Source organism: Sardina pilchardus, chromosome 9, assembly GCF_963854185.1.
Source record: "Sardina pilchardus chromosome 9, fSarPil1.1, whole genome shotgun sequence".
Classification (NCBI taxonomy): Eukaryota; Metazoa; Chordata; class Actinopteri; order Clupeiformes; family Clupeidae; genus Sardina; species Sardina pilchardus.
The window spans coordinates 23,594,344-23,610,134 of NC_085002.1; the positions used below are offsets into that span (position 1 = coordinate 23,594,344).

At 40.8% G+C, this 15,791-nt stretch overlaps 1 protein-coding gene across 2 annotated transcripts; it reads left to right on the forward strand.

Moving 5' to 3' along the window:
• The first annotated feature begins 496 nt into the window (after positions 1-496).
• Positions 497-11,272, forward strand: ssuh2.1 (ssu-2 homolog, tandem duplicate 1). 2 transcript variants are annotated; one of them, XM_062546409.1, is made up of 12 exons: positions 497-715; positions 4,869-4,964; positions 5,367-5,448; positions 5,840-5,969; positions 6,393-6,453; positions 7,115-7,239; positions 7,400-7,462; positions 7,679-7,770; positions 8,301-8,393; positions 8,499-8,607; positions 8,854-8,961; positions 9,470-11,272. In XM_062546409.1, the coding sequence occupies exons 1-12, from the start codon at positions 694-696 to the stop codon at positions 9,602-9,604; spliced, it is 1,116 nt and encodes a 371-aa protein (XP_062402393.1). In that variant the 5' UTR covers positions 497-693; the 3' UTR covers positions 9,605-11,272. The 2 variants fall into 2 exon arrangements, with proteins under 2 accessions (XP_062402393.1, XP_062402394.1); XM_062546410.1 differs by lacking the exons at positions 497-715; positions 4,869-4,964 and having other exon boundaries at positions 5,370-5,503.
• The last annotated feature ends 4,519 nt before the right edge of the window (positions 11,273-15,791 follow it).

Here is a 15,791-nt window from a genome sequence, read left to right on the forward strand (position 1 = left end):
ACAAACTTCATCACAGACCAGGTAGGCCATGTTTTTGGAGGTGCAAACAAAATGCAAACCATGGAAATCACATAGGAACTGGTAGAGATTTCAGAGCGCTTCGTGCTGTGACATTTTATTTAGTGTTTTTCCAAAGGCATTAAACTCGGCTGTAATGTTTCTCACTGCATTGAACTCGGCTTACATGACCATACACATGGATTGGCTTTTGAAAAAAAGATATGACAGAGAATTTCCTTTATGATTTCCATGGTGATGCCTTGCACCTCTAAAAATCATGGCGCACCTGGCAGTCGGCCTACCTGGTTACCCATAGGTTAGGTTACCATAACGCCCACAAATGCCTGTATGCTCTTCTCATTTGTCTTTATCCTCCCTTCCTTCCTCGGTCCTCCGGCTCATCCCCACTGACCAAGAATGATGGGGCGGCAACAATGGGCCAGTCTGTTCAGTGTCCTTTATCAGTGGGAACCAGCCGGAGGCCCGAGGAAGGAAGGAAGGCAGGATAGATAAAAAGACAAATGAGAAGAGCCCTTGCGCTTCTCCGGTCTCTCCGAGAGGGGCGTGGTCAAATCAAATTAGTCTTCTTGACGGAAGAGGGTGTGTTTTCCCGATTGTGAGGTGGAAGTTTACGAAATAGCTTTGTAACCGAACCCGAACATACAGAGTTCAAGATTATTTGGCTGACACATTATGGACGAAAAGGAAGATTTTGGTGAGTAACCATATTCCTCTGCAAAGTAGGGCTAGTGTAAGTTACTGTGATTTGATTGATTTTACTGTCTATGGATTTGACGGCTTGCTTGCCAGCTAGAGTTGTGTGGGATTCATTCCACTGCGTGCCAATGAACATGTGGGGGGTAACAGAAAGTCCACAGTGTCAATGTGTCAAGTGATGCATTTGCAAAGCTATTTGGTAGTTGTTAATTCTGAAACAGACAAAATGGTATAAGAGATAATAGGCTATGCTGTCAGTAACGAGTAGCCTAACGACACAGTCTTGCTTTGCTGCACGGGTGGGTGGGTGTAGCATGTAGGTAGGCTAGTATCATGACTTGGGTGGCGTTCATGTTTTTGTTTTGTTTTGGGTTTTTTTTTTTAATTAAGTGAAATGTTCCTCATAGTCCTTTATAAAACTTAAAAAGTTCTAACAGGCTCGTGGTTCGATCTAGATGTAAACAATAGGCTACCAGCGAATCGGTCAACACGGGAGGATCTCGAGAAAGAAAGTCAGAGACTTATCTGAATCAGCTTTATTGGCCAGGTTTGAGTAAACAAACAAGGAATTCGATTCGGTTAATCTTTTCTCTCAAAGTAACATAGGCCTACAGTGTAAGTAGGCTAATATAGGCCAAATAGCCTACCCCTCCTCAGCAGTGATAGGGCCTCTCTCTTGCATCTAGTGGAAACCAGAGCCGTCAGCCGTATCATGCACATCATGAATATGACATAGGCTAGACATAGAGATGATACGAGTGGGGACGACACTGCTATGCGCTATGACCATCAAAATAATATTTTCAGGCATGTGACGTAGTCAGAGGTGGAAAAGTTAAGCGTTAGAAAGTAAAAAATCAACCATGTAATGATCCTACCTGTGCACTTAATTAGCTGCTCTACCTACAGTAGTTGAAGAATTGCGCTTTAGAATAACGAGATGGATCAAATGAATTGGCATATATGTGAGAGGACTTTTACTTTATGACGCTGGACTTTTCCACATGGATGTATGGCTATGGATGTCGGTGGCTATTGTAGAAGATTTTTTCTTTCTTTCTTTTTTTTTTTAATTATTATTATTGTATGGGATTCTTGCTATGTAAAGGTTTCTATATCATAGGCCTATACATAAAAACAGTCTGAAAATTGGTTGCCAGTCTGATGTTGGTAAGCCTTTGCAGGACATGTTGAGATGACAGACCATACAATTGAGACCAGACCATCTACAGCCAGTGTATTCATGAGAATGAACTCACGTGTTAGAGGTCAAAAGTTAGAGGTTTAGAGATTTCTTCAGGTCTTACTCAACTCCAACCTCTTGAGCACATAGCTTACCATTATTTGTGTGCTGTTGAGACATCCTTTCAGTCATGTCAGCACTCAGCCCTGTGACATGTGCACGTCGTTCAGTGGCATTGTCTTATCATTCAAACTGAAGATTGGCCATAGGCCTACAAGCACAAACTAAACACTCCCTTTTTACTGTACTTGTGTGCCGTGAGCACATGTTTCATTTCAACGAGTACACCGCACCTTAATCCTTAACTGTGGAGTTCTTTACCCAGGTCATTAGTGGCAATTGTGCAACATGTGGCTAAAGAGCTGTAGCAAATTTATGAGGGATTTATTTCATTCTCCCACCATTGTTGCTGTGCAGTGCCACATAGTCTGGACGAACCACCAAAACAAATTGTGCCTGAGGAGGTAGAACATGACACAGGCTGGCAGCGGTTTTGTTCCTTCTGCAATGTGCACTTCTGCTTTGGTCCGCAGAGTACAACTTCACAAGCCTTTATGTTTATGTTTATGTTTTTTTATCTTTATTTATTTAAATATCAACAATAAAAATGACTTCATATTAACTGGCCTGCGTGGTTGTCCCCGAGGAAGTTGTTATGTGATTGGACTTTGGTGGTTCTGTAACAGAGGGTATTATCTGGTTAGTTGCAGCAGCATGAGATTCACAGACCACTGTAGAAAAGGCCTTAGTGTAAGAGGATGCTGTACCTGCCTTACAGGTGTATCGTTTATTTGCATAGATGCAGGAAGTGCAGAAAACTCTTCTTTTTTGACCAGTCAAGTGCAATATTGCTAAATGTGGACATGCTTTTCCTGTAGAAAACCTGTAGGCCATTTACATGCCTGCAGATACACCTGCTTTAAAAATGGAAAAACATCATTTCAGCTAAGCATTCATGAATATTGAATTTGATGAACTTATATTGTAATGAACATGCAGTAAGCAGAACTTAAGCATGGCTGCATTTGACATTTGTATAGCCTAGATCAAAATTACATAGGCCTAACAGTAGGCCTAACAGCTGTTTTGAGTTCAGTCTATGTTTAGCCTAATTGAAGAACAGTTTGAGAGATATGCGAATAACAGACACACACACACACACACACACACACACACACACACACACACACACATACATAGACATTCCTGTCATTAATAGATACTGTAGATACATGTCATCTAACCATGTTAGCAGAAAAGTTAAATGTCATAAATAAAGCATAACCATGTACTAATAGAAGCTAATCAAAGCAGTAAGCCCCGAGAGGCCGTAGTTTACACTGGTTTTATAACAGCTAAGGAGCGTTGTTAGGCACGAGGTGCAAGCGGAAAATCAGTGTGAACTATGAATTCGAGTAGCTTATTGCTTTTCTAAAACGGTTACTACATACCTCTGGCAAGATTTCATGAAACAAAGGTACAGCAACAAGAAATGTAACAATGTATTCATAGATAATCATTCTTCCGCAAATAAATATATTTCCTTTATCTGAATGGTTGAAACACACCTACTCTTAACTTTTGTGTAAGTTGTGGCAGTGCATTACTATAGAACGAAATGTGGTCAAGGTGTATGTTTGTTCTGGGTTTTATAACAGCATGATTCAGCCAATCATATTCAAGGACCGGAACTATCCATTTCAGAAAGTACATTGCAGCACTGAACACTTGATTCAGGTGCATTTTCGCACAGTGTCCAGATGGAACTCCAGGAGGTTGTGAGTTCAATCCCAGGGGCTGCCACCATTATGCACCTGAGTAGGGCACTTAACCCCATGTTGCCCCAGAGGGGCACTGCTCCAGTAGTAGTTAAATGGAAGTCACTCTGGAGAAGACTGTTTGCTATTTCATAATAACCCTCTGCTGAATTTTATTGGCTTATACAGTAAGTATTGTTAATACCCTCAGATATGAAGATGAAGTAAGAAAATTAAGTATCAAGCAGACAAAGGCAGTTTCAGAGATTATAAAGCATGGTAAGGCATTTATTAGCTAACAACAGTTCAAGACTATACGGCCGGAGACCTAGCGCAGCACACCACTTAGGGCGGTGGCCTACTAAGTCTCCTGCTTTGTGTGTTCTCTCTGAATTTAAAGGCCTTGCCTCTTCTTATTTGAATCAAGAAGAAAGGCCTCATCAACAATGATCAGTCACACGTTTACAAGGTAGTTGCATCATCAACATATGTTCAAAAGGTCACATGGGTAGTTGGTTGACAAGTTTTGGTGTTCGTAGTCTTGACTAAGGCAATGATAAAATATTTCTACTACAAAGAAACCCTTGGGGAAGTCCATGGTCTTTTCTAGACCTATAGACCGTTGTGAGGAGGCCATCAGGTTGTTTATGTCTATTGTTATTGGTAACCATGCTGTGATGGTTACACTCTAATCTGCTCAAAGCAGCATTGATCTGCTCGTATTGTGTTTCCTAATTATGCTGTTTATGTTGTTACATTCCTCGGTCTTTATAAAGCTCTCAATCTGTCGAGAAATCTCATCTGACAGGAACCCCTTCGCACTGGGTATTTTTATGCATTGTGTGCCTTGCATGATATGCACTGCATGGGTAGTATAAATAGGTTTCCTCTCTGGTCCATTCAAATGAACAGGAGTTTGAGTAGCACGCTATTGGCTCATTTAGCGGGCTTGATCTGGCCACTCAGCTTTTCTAGGCTCGTTTATCATATTCCACCACACACATTCCTTTACTTTGGATCCAGCACTACTTAAAATGGCTTTGATTGGGGAGGTTTTTTTTAACTGAAAATACAAAACAGTAAAAATTATTGGCAGTGTAATAAATAGGTGCAGCATTACGTGTTGTAACAGGTTTCCCTTTTTCACACAGTGGTGATTGACCCTCAGATTCCTGAGGAGGGCCCATCTGCGCCCCCACCTGGCTGGTTGGACTGTGTTTCAGGTTACGAAAGCTCCAAAGGAGGAGGTAAGGCACTGCCTCTCAGTTCCTTCTTGATTGTACAGCTGTTTTATGATGGGCAGCGGTGTCATTATCATAAACGACACAGAAGTCCAGTTTGAGGGTAATAAGAAGTGTTGAATATATAACTTCAGACTAAGCCCCTGTGTCCTGTGTTGCTACTAAAGTCTTTTAAGTTTCAGGGAAGACATCAGGAGTAAAGTACAGTAAAACTACATCTAACTGCTGTTAGATGCCATAGGCACATTTTACCTCAACCCACATTATCCCGATATTTGTAATAGTTGAGTGTAGCCTAACTAAATATTTCTGCATTGATTAGCCATATCTAATTTATGAAAATATAGAGGTTATCAATTTTGAATTTGAGTTCTGATGCTTTAAAAATCTTCTTGGCCCTCCTTATAGAGGATCCTTATGAGAATTACCATCCTCCACCTCCATACGCTCCACCAGACAGCAGTCAGAGTTCTCATGTCCCCAATGTGAGGTATGGTGTGTCTTTCAAAGCCCCTGTCCCTCAGAAAATGTCTGACACTGTCCAGGTATCTCATATACTTTACTTCTGTTCCCCTTCATATTTAGTGCACGCTGTTATCAATACGTACACTACTGTACACTACAGGTTACATATCAGTATGTGTGCAAACTGAGGATCAAGCTTAGCAGCTCGGTCTACCAGTACTTAACACTAAGGAACAACATAGAAACACTGGTCCTTCTCACCTCTACTGGATTAATAAAACGAATAATTTTGCAATCTTACTTTTTGTACACTCAATAACACGTTTATCCCACTCCTGACTAGTATCAAGCTTTCAACAGAAATGCAACAGAATCACTGATTACTTACAGAATTACTGCTTGTTGTGTTTCTGAAGGGAGCCAACAGTATCAGAGGACGTGGCCCGCGAGGCTCTCCTTAAGTATGTGGAGAGTAAGTGGAGCTTCAGCAGCAAGCCTGCCAAAAACCTGGTCTTCAAGGACCTCAAGCCTATAACAGTATACCGGGTAGATGTCACATCTTTTTTTACAAAATACAAAGTTTGCTGGGTTAGCAGGAGATGTACAAGTTGACAGACACCTTGACTCTTGAAATTGAATGCAAACATATTATGACTCCTTGACATAATGTAAGTGGGATATCTGTTATTTTTACTTTCAGTTTACTTATTATCTTTAAAACTCAAAACAAAAGATGAGTAAATATTGCTATCGCTGTCACAAAAAGTATTGCAGTTCCACAGATGTATAACAACATAGCAGTCATCATAATGCAGTCACCACGTGTACTGTATTTCCATCCCATAGCAACTTTTCTGTAGATATGAATAGAGATGCTTTGCTTTGCTTTAATAGGGTTGCCTCATGCCTTTGTGTCTCGAGGTATGCCGGTGGACTGCTGGTCATGTTACACTTTTGTTTCTATTTTAGTACCGTTTGGAGACATACACAGAGTCAAGATCGAGCAACTGGGACTCAGAGCCATTTAGAGGTACTGTTATCCTTGCTGAGTGAGAAGAGAGAATTATTCCATGAAGTTTCTGACATTTCTATATTGTTATCCTTTCTGAGAGAGAAGAGAGAATTATTCCATGAAGTTTCTGAAGTTTCTATATTATTAAAGGCTATTTGAGCTCCTACCTTGGGGTAGGATTTCCTCCCTGAGCATAGGAACCTTGACTGATGCACAGTACATGCCAGCTTGGCCAAGGCAGCAGAAGCGCAGTTTAAACATCTTTACAAATAATTCAGTGTCTGTTTAGGAGAGGCTGACTACTGTCACGTAACAAATGCCCTCTGGTGTCTGGACAGATGAAAATAATAAGGACGGATTCTTTTCTTTTTTTTTTTTTATCTGTGTGCGAATGCAGACGGAAAAAGCCCTTGGAACTGTGTAGTTCTAGGAGTAGCCTCTCCAGTTTGTAGTTATTAGAACTGTGCTTTTACAAATGTTGTGTTATTACAGTATATGGCTATATCACGCCACCATTGCGTAGGAGGGGGAAGTCCGATAGCACATCGTGTTCATTATGTGTGTCCACTTCTTGGTCTTGCTATTGGAATAACCAGGAGAGTATGGTGACCACCACACAGTCTCTAGTCTTCGTCAGATGGGAATGGAAGCGAATAAGTGACCAGGGTGTTTCACACAGGTCAGTTTGTGGATGGGCCAGAAATGGGCTTGAGCCCACCGCCATGGGAGGTTCCGGTGCCGTATCCTGGGAAATATACGGACGTCACCTATCGAGTCCGGGTGCCACACTCCTGTGTGGTCAAGGTACGAATCTAGCTCTTCTTTCAGTTGTTTTCAGTCACTGAACTCTTTTTATTTGAATCTTTCATTAGGTTTCTTAAAAGTTATGTTAATCAGGATGGTGGTAATGGTTTTGGTCTTTGGTCTTGGTCTATATTATATTCTGTCTTTCATCTGATTTCAGCCGTGCCATCAATGTCAGAGCATGGGAAATGTGCGCTGCTCAAAGTGCTTCTCCAGGGGACACGTGAGAATGATTTCATCTTTTCTTTTCATCTCTCTTTCCATCTCTCTCTTCATCTTTCTCTCTCCCCAGCATTTAAGCACCTGTCTTTTCTAGCTTTGCTCCTCCATTGAGTCCTGGAAAGGGGGGGGCGGGTTTACTTAAAGCAGAGGGTCAAACCCCTATGTATACTGTATGTACCGTTTAATATGCGTCTTTAGTAGTGTGTTTGTTTTCCAGTCGCGCTGCTCCCATTGTTTCGGGCGTGGTCACAAAGGTGCTGGCAAGAACAGAAGAAGGTGTACTCTCTGCCATGGCCGTGGAGTCAGAAGGTACAGTCATCAGTCCCTTAGACAGCCTAAAAAGCACATTTCACTACATGCAACTGGTCAAATCAAGTATCTTTCTCTGGTTGAAAAGCATTTTCCATGTTATTGTTTTCAACAACGTGATTATTAACCTTTGATAATTAAGAAGAATTGTTAACATTTCTCACCTGGTTGTTTGGTAGTCTGCTTTCACTACCTCTCACAAATTCTAACAGCATCTGTTACCTTGTTTTGCACTTGTCCTTTGAAGAAGTGAGCGAAAACAAAGAAAATCTAAGACCTGAGGTTGCCGTATAGGTTCTGATTTATCTCTAGTGTCCATTGGTCTTTTGTTTTGAGGTACAATAGTAAGCACATTCGACTAATGTCTTCCATCAGATCACAGCTGTGTTAGTTTCAGTTACAGTCCCTTTAGCCTGCTGCTTCTAATGAATTACTTTAACTCATATTCACAAACTCATAAGAAAAAGCATATCACATCAGCAGCAATAAGAAGTGAATTGTTTTATATGTCAAACATTTCCCTGTTTTAGATGTATTACCTGTCATGGTCGTGGTATTAGAGTGTGTCCATCTTGCGAAGGGCAAAGGAACCTTTTTCACTTCCTCCAGCTGACTGTTGTATGGTGAGGCTCTTTGTGATGTTCGTATCTACTACCACACACATATTCTCACACTAATGGTGACTTGGGTTCTCCAATTAATTATATAACCACAACGTCTTCCCCCAGGAAGAACAATATAATGGCGTACATTCCTCCCGACAAGGTGCCTGAGTTTCCAATGGCAAAGTTTGAGAAAGTGTCCGGTGATGCCTTTTTTGAGGATGAAAACCTTTTGGTACTATGTCATTCTTCCTTGTGTGACTTGATTAAAAAGCATATGACATACAATGTTATGGTTATTTCCTTAAAAATGATTGCCAAAATAGTTCCTAATTAGTTGTGGACAGCTAATCGATAAATTGATGCAACTCTACTTGTAACTGACATAGAATGTATTTATTTTAATCAAGTCATCGATTGAGTCAGTTTGGTTTGTGGTTAGTGACGTCTGTGTCTGCTTTCTGTGTAATGATGCTTTCAGGTCTACCCCATCGTGGGCTTCCCAGATCAGGAGATCTGTGCTATGTCCAAGAAAGGGATTGAGGAGCACATAGCCAAGTTCTCCTCCAACTGTCGCATCCTGCAGCAGGTAGGTAGTTTTGAATCTGTAAATGCAGACATAATGTTCACCTCTTCTTTGTTACTTTATTGATGTTTTTCTAAGCTTACTTGTTTGATACGTTAAAAGGACCCATCTGCAGTGTTGCCAGATGGGTGCCCGCCCAATTGGGCTTCTTTTTACATCGTTTGGCGGGGGAAAATAAGCTGTAGGCGGGTGAATAACATTTTGAGTTCAATGGTTCTCTGTGAGAAAAACGCCGTTGGGCGTTATTTTGCTGAAGACGGCAGGGTGATTGGGCGGAAATCAGTCAACCCAATCTGGCAACACTGCCCATCTGTACACTTCAGCACTGATTACAAGTGAGCTTCTGTTATTTTATGACATTGCTGACATTGTAAAAAGACTATCTAAAGTCATAATGTCTAGTACTGGCAGCATGTTGAGGCTCTGACGTTTAGTCAGCATTTTCATGAGTTTAAGACCACAGAGCAGTGTGAATTAGTTAGTAAATGAACGTGTATCAATCTTTCCACAGCGGCAGGCCATAGAGTTGGTTCCCGTCACCCATGCCTTCTACAACTACCATGGGAAGGTCTACGAGTACTTTGTCTATGGAAAGGAGAACAAAGTTTTCATACCGAAATACCCTTCTGCTTGCACAATATTATAGTGGAAATAATGGCTACATGTTTCTGTGATGAACTCTATGAACTCTCAATGTAGGCGCATGCGATTGGAGGGGATTGGAATGTGGAGAGTGTAAACGAGACCAAGAACCAATTCCAGATCTTTTTGTAAATCTTCATTTGAAGTGTGTCCCATGTAGCCTTACCAGACCATCCCAAAGAGAATCGGGACACCAGGTTGTTTACAAGCCCGTTTCCAACAACGTTGAGATGCTGTGTAAAGTAATGTTCACCGTTCTATATTTGCAGAAAGAGAAGCAAACAGAAATCATGTTTGGGCGAGGTCTCTAGCCAGGGTCATGGGAGTGCTTTGCAGGGATTGTGCTGGAATCTACTGCGCTAGAAAGAGTCAAACAGGATCCCTGCGTACACCCCTACGTTATTCCTTTTTTTTTTAAGTATATTTTTTTGGGGGTTTTTTGCCTTTAGTCAGATAGGAGAGTAGAGAGAGACAGGAAGCGAGTGGGGGAGAGAGATGGGGTGGGATCCCGAAGGGACCATGGGGCAGGAATCGTACCCGGGTCGCCGACGTGCAGTGCGGGTGCCCCAGCCAGTCGCGTCGCGGCTGGGGCCTCCTATGCTATTCCTAACCATATGCTGCTCTTTGAACCGGCAGGCAGGAATAACTTGCCTCGTAAGAGTGATGCTGTAGGCCTGGCAAATTTCATCAGGCTCCTCCAGAACATCCATTTAAAATGCCATTAGAAACAGAATGCTATAATTTGCAAATCACGTAAATTCGATTTGATTGAGCATAGTGCATAGTGCAGTAGTTGGAATGTTGGAATCAATGGAATCTACACGTATCGTTTGTTGGAGAGTACATGCTCATTTTGAATTAGTTGATGCACAACGCCTTCCAAAAACTTTGGGACTGGGGCATGTTTATGACTGTGTTGCCTCACCTTTGATCCCCTTTATGATGTGTTGCTGGCATCATATTCAAAATCAGTGTATATTTTTCGGTTACGGTTATGCTATTTGGCAGACAGATATTTCATGAGTTTATGAGAATTGAAGATGATCATATTCTGTTTTTATTTACACAGCATCCCAACTTTTAAGGAAATGTTTTTTTTATATATTTTCATATATATTTTACTGACACATTTTATGTAAAACAATTTAGAAGTGAAGAATAATATGCAAGCTACAGTATATGAGACATTAGAGTAACAATGAATACTACCTTAAACAATAATAAGTGCAGCTAACTACCTGTTCGTTATATTGTACCTGTGTGCCTAGGATTTTATATTGCCTGTTGTTTTACCTCTGAAGTAAATGGAAATTGGGTATACTCATAGACTACTCATGTTGAGGAATGGAAATGTAACTTCTCACAAATTCTATCCTTGTACTGTATTTACTTGTATGTAGGAACCGTTATATCTCATCCAAAGTTCTATCATTTTGAAAAAACGGTTTACTTTTGTATTATTTTACACCCTATAAACAGTATACTTTAAATAACATATTGAAATAGGATTACTAATTGAAACGCTTCTGTTGAGTTTTATGTTTGTCTCTTAGGTCTATCTACATTTGTGATGTCCATTTGGTATCTAAATATATTTCTCTCTGGAGGAGCATCATTGAAAAAATCTCAAGCTCAGAGGCCTACAGTACATTTCATATCTACTCACAAGAATTTCCCCAGACAAACATGACTGATTCCTATCAGTCCACAACCGAACACACCTTGGCCTGCAGGTGGAGCCAGACGCTTTCAAACACAACAGACATCCTGCTCAAGGTGGATTCTAACTATATGCCTAAGCTCTTAACCAGTTTCTCTATGATGCAAGGATGCTTTGTCATGCCATCCATGTAAGCTCGGATGGAAGACAACCTGGCGCCAACTAGATGCTCTTACAATGACCTCCACCGCTATGGTGATGGGCAATGGTGCATCTGGCCAGGATACCAACCTCTGAATATCTTCCACAACAAACTATTTCCGATATAAAGGCTGTTCCTGCTGATACTTATGTTACATAAAATAGTGATTGAAAGCAGTGAAAAAACATACATTATAATTCGACCAAACAGACTAACTAAACTCCTACCTGAAACTAGAAAGTTGCTAAGTTGGTAATCGCCCACCGAGGGCCGCTAAGGCAATGGCAGAAGTGCCGTTTGTCATGTTATGAGGTTATGTGCCATCAAAATGATTTTGAAACGTTATGTTAAGGTCAAACAACTGTTAAGGGTGCCTTTCAGTAGATTATATATTTAGAGTTCTATTTAATATGTGAAATCTTAGGTGACACAAGCACAGTGCAGTAAACATCAGCATCGGGAAACCAAATGGGTCTGGCTGAACTGGTAATGCAAAGTTCTAATTGCACTGAGATCATAGGTTTGTTTCCCAGGAAGCACATAGGCTGAAACGGTATAGTGCACAGCTGGTTAAATTGATGGATACAAAGCACAACATACTCCTGTAGGTTTTTCACATATCTGTATTCCTCAGATATTGTATTGCTAAATGGGTACATGTATAAAAGCAGACCACCAGTTGTAGATTCCTGTGTGCTTTTATTGTTTCAAACACCAAACTCATGGAAATCTTACAAAAAGGTCAGAACGACAGTCAGGACAAATATGTACATACATACATACATATATCTTCATGGCACAGTTTTAAAAAACATTCTCCTGCCATGGTTGCCATTCTTCTAATCCAAACAGACACACACGCGCAAACACACTACACACACACACACACATACACACACACTCACGCATACAAGCACACACACACACGCATACAAGCACACACACAGGGTTTTTTCTGAAACAAATCGTTTCTTCAATACATACAGTATACTCAATTTGAAAACCAACTGAATAAAACACAAAAACTATTAAATTACACTAATAAATAGTTTATCCTTGAATGGTAGACGTTAAGAGCCTTCTTAAGATGATGTACAGTATTAGAATGGTGGACAGCGCATCAGAGGAGAAGACAAGAGTGTACAATTGGGGAAATTCTGTTTTGTTTTCTTTAAAAAAAAAAGAAAATTCTGTGAGGCACCCTTTAAAAATGTATCATACACTTGACTTTTGATTATCTATACTATTTACAAAAAAAAAAAAAAAAACGTGGAAAAGATTCCATTTTCCACTGCAAAAAACATCAAGATCAGGTGTGATAACATTTGCTTTGAGTAGGCTGAATGGCTGTTAATATAAATATAGGGATAACTCATTAAACAAAATTTTCCAATGGGGGCCAGTTTTAATGCACAAGACTTCCGTGCATGGTTGCTTCACTGTGACAGACACACAGATATGCTGACAGCATAGGCGAGGCCAAATCTTTGGTACAACTATTTCTACTTGACATCTTGAAGCTACTCAGTTCATTCATGCTCAGACCACTATATGCTTATAGTTTTGTCTCTGAGGGGTCTTTTGTGTGGTTGTTTCGCACCCCTACTTGAAAGTTATCATGGAATGCTTGCAATGGACATTGCCAATTGAGCTGGGCATGTGGCGACATTTGGACCCAACAATACCTTCAGTAACTGGCCAGGAAGGGTTTATGCTGTGATTTAAGGTGATCAATGTATTTTCCAGTATTCCTCAGTCATATGCTATTTGTGTTTAGCAACACAAGTGTTTGAGTGGGATGGTTCAAATGTTGTCAACAGGCTGAATAAATGCAGTAATGGCATTCTCAGTCTTTTATCATTAAGTAACAGAAAAACATGGATTTTGTATATTAAAAAAAAAAATTACAAAGGGAACTAACAAATGAAGAGTTTGGTTCCAATATTAAATAACCTTAATAAGTCATGTTATTTAATTGTGTATTTCTGGTAATATCAATAACATTACAGTTGTGATGTTTTGATTGAGTACAAATAAATCAAATAACAATAACTCATTTGTAGTTCCACTGAAATTACCTCAATAACAAAACGTAAAAAAAAAATTCATCAAAATGGAAGATGTAGTGATTTTGGAACCAAACTCTTCAAATGCAAACATTGTTTTTGGAGAAAAAGTGCTTGTCTAATGCTGCCACCATACATTTTCACTGTGGTCTGGAAACACTCATGGGTCATCATTCAAGTCAGGTGTGCTGCTTTGGCCAAAAGGTTTAGACCAACATTTCAGCTAAAGAGATCTTGTGGCAAGCCCCTGTTTAGGGGTAGAGTAAAACATTCAGGGAGGCCTTCAATTTTTCAAAAACTGCCCAGAGTAACAGAGTTTTTACAAAATCTACCCTCAAGTAAAAATAGATGAAATTGCAGCATCCTCAAACACAGTCTTTCTGTTAAGGCATTATGGTTTTGATGGTCACCTAAGCCACTCCACATAACTTGCTAACCAACGTGGGAGGAATTCTACCAGGCCAATTGTCTGTAGATCGAAGGCTTCCAGACTATGCTAGCTATAAAAACTGAGCTGGTGAGATAGACAGTCTGACAGCAGCAGGCTACTATAAAGTGCTGATAAGAAAAGACAGAACACTCTGAAGTGGCACAGCAGGCTTGATACAGCAGATAAAACATCACAAAACACGACCGCAACGGCTACTGCAGCAAAAGCTACTTCAAAACACAAAACTACCGCACGAATCAACCCCCGAAATTGGAGTCATTTGGGACCGTGGTGACAATGGCAGAGACGGACAACAATGACGCAGACTAGATATTGGGTCAAACCAGCCCGACAAAACAGCTACCAACACGTTGCATTAATGCCGGTGGCCCACCAAAGCGGAGTGTAATTTTTAGAGCAGATGTGAAAAGAAAAAAAAGGATGGCAGAGCAAGGCGTCTGATTTGGTCCCTCTTTCAAAGGATGTGCCATGCCCATCCTCTTCTGCACTGTCAAGGACACACATACAGAGTTTACATTCATCTAGTGATGGGTGCAAAGCAAATGCCTTTGCAGAGGATTGTTTTGTTTTGTTTTTGTTTTTGCTGTTTAGACTGGGGTGTGAAGGCACCTGATGAATTGTCTGTGGCAAAGGCAGTATCAGAATTATGTTATGATGAGAAGTGATGATGATGAAGTCCCTAACCACCCCCTGTAATCAGGGCAGAGGTGCAACCCGAAGCAGTCAACTGTAAACTCTGGGATAACACAATGGTTCCTTCTTCAAATCTAACATTTCATCTTTCAGCATGGTTCTTTTCTGCTTCATACAGTAGTTTGAAATTCTTGCTAGAAATTCTACAGAATCTAAACTTCATGATTTGGTTTATTTCTCTCTACATTTCATTAGCTCTAGAAATAGTTACTGACAGTTTCATATGCGGATAAAAGAACTTCAAACGAGATGTGTAAAAAATATATATTTACATGATACGATTCTTTAGAATACAAATGATCATTTAAAATCAGTGTAAGCACTAAAATATACGAGATTCTATTCATCAAGAAATGTTTGAGAAATAAATACAGTTTTAGGTCTCTGTTGCCCAGTAACCTCACATAGACACCTGAAACCCATCTGTCAAGCAGGGAACTGAAATGAGTGCCTCGCTATCGCCCCCTGCAGGTGTGATGCAGGTCTGACGCAAACACTGGGCTGAAAGCGCTAACCACTGGATAAGGGTCTAGGTTCCCATCTCTGTACTTACAGGTATACAAAGCGTACAGGTAGACTTCAGCTATGTCCAGCAAGTTTTTTTTTTGTAAAAGCCCCTGACACCAGGGCTTCACAGGCAGCTGGACAAAAAATAACAAGTCCTCCTGACATCTACCAGAAGGGCCAGAGGGAGAGACACCCCTAAAGCACACGACTGATGAGAAAAAGGGAACAAGAGGTGAAGAGGGAGAGAGAGAAGGAGCAGAAAAGAGGAGGCACAACCACCATATTCACTCTCCAGCCTCCGGTTAGTACAGTGTAAAGTAACAGTCTAGTAAACGATTAGAGCAGTTTGGGGAAGTATGGAAATAGACGGGTGACACATCGCACTGCCCGCCATCATCTCTCTCGCTTGTGTCCTTCTAACCCTCTTTTCTCATCCCCTCCTCCAAGCCAACCCTCCTCTCCATCTCCGCAATCATGACTCAGCTGCCTGCCCCCCCCCCACCCCGCAACCCCCCCCCCCCCCATTCCCATCAGTGCTACTAGGTCATTAGGGCCTCTAGTTTAGTTTACTTGCCCTTGCTTTACTTTCTACAGAACTAAAATAGAATGAAC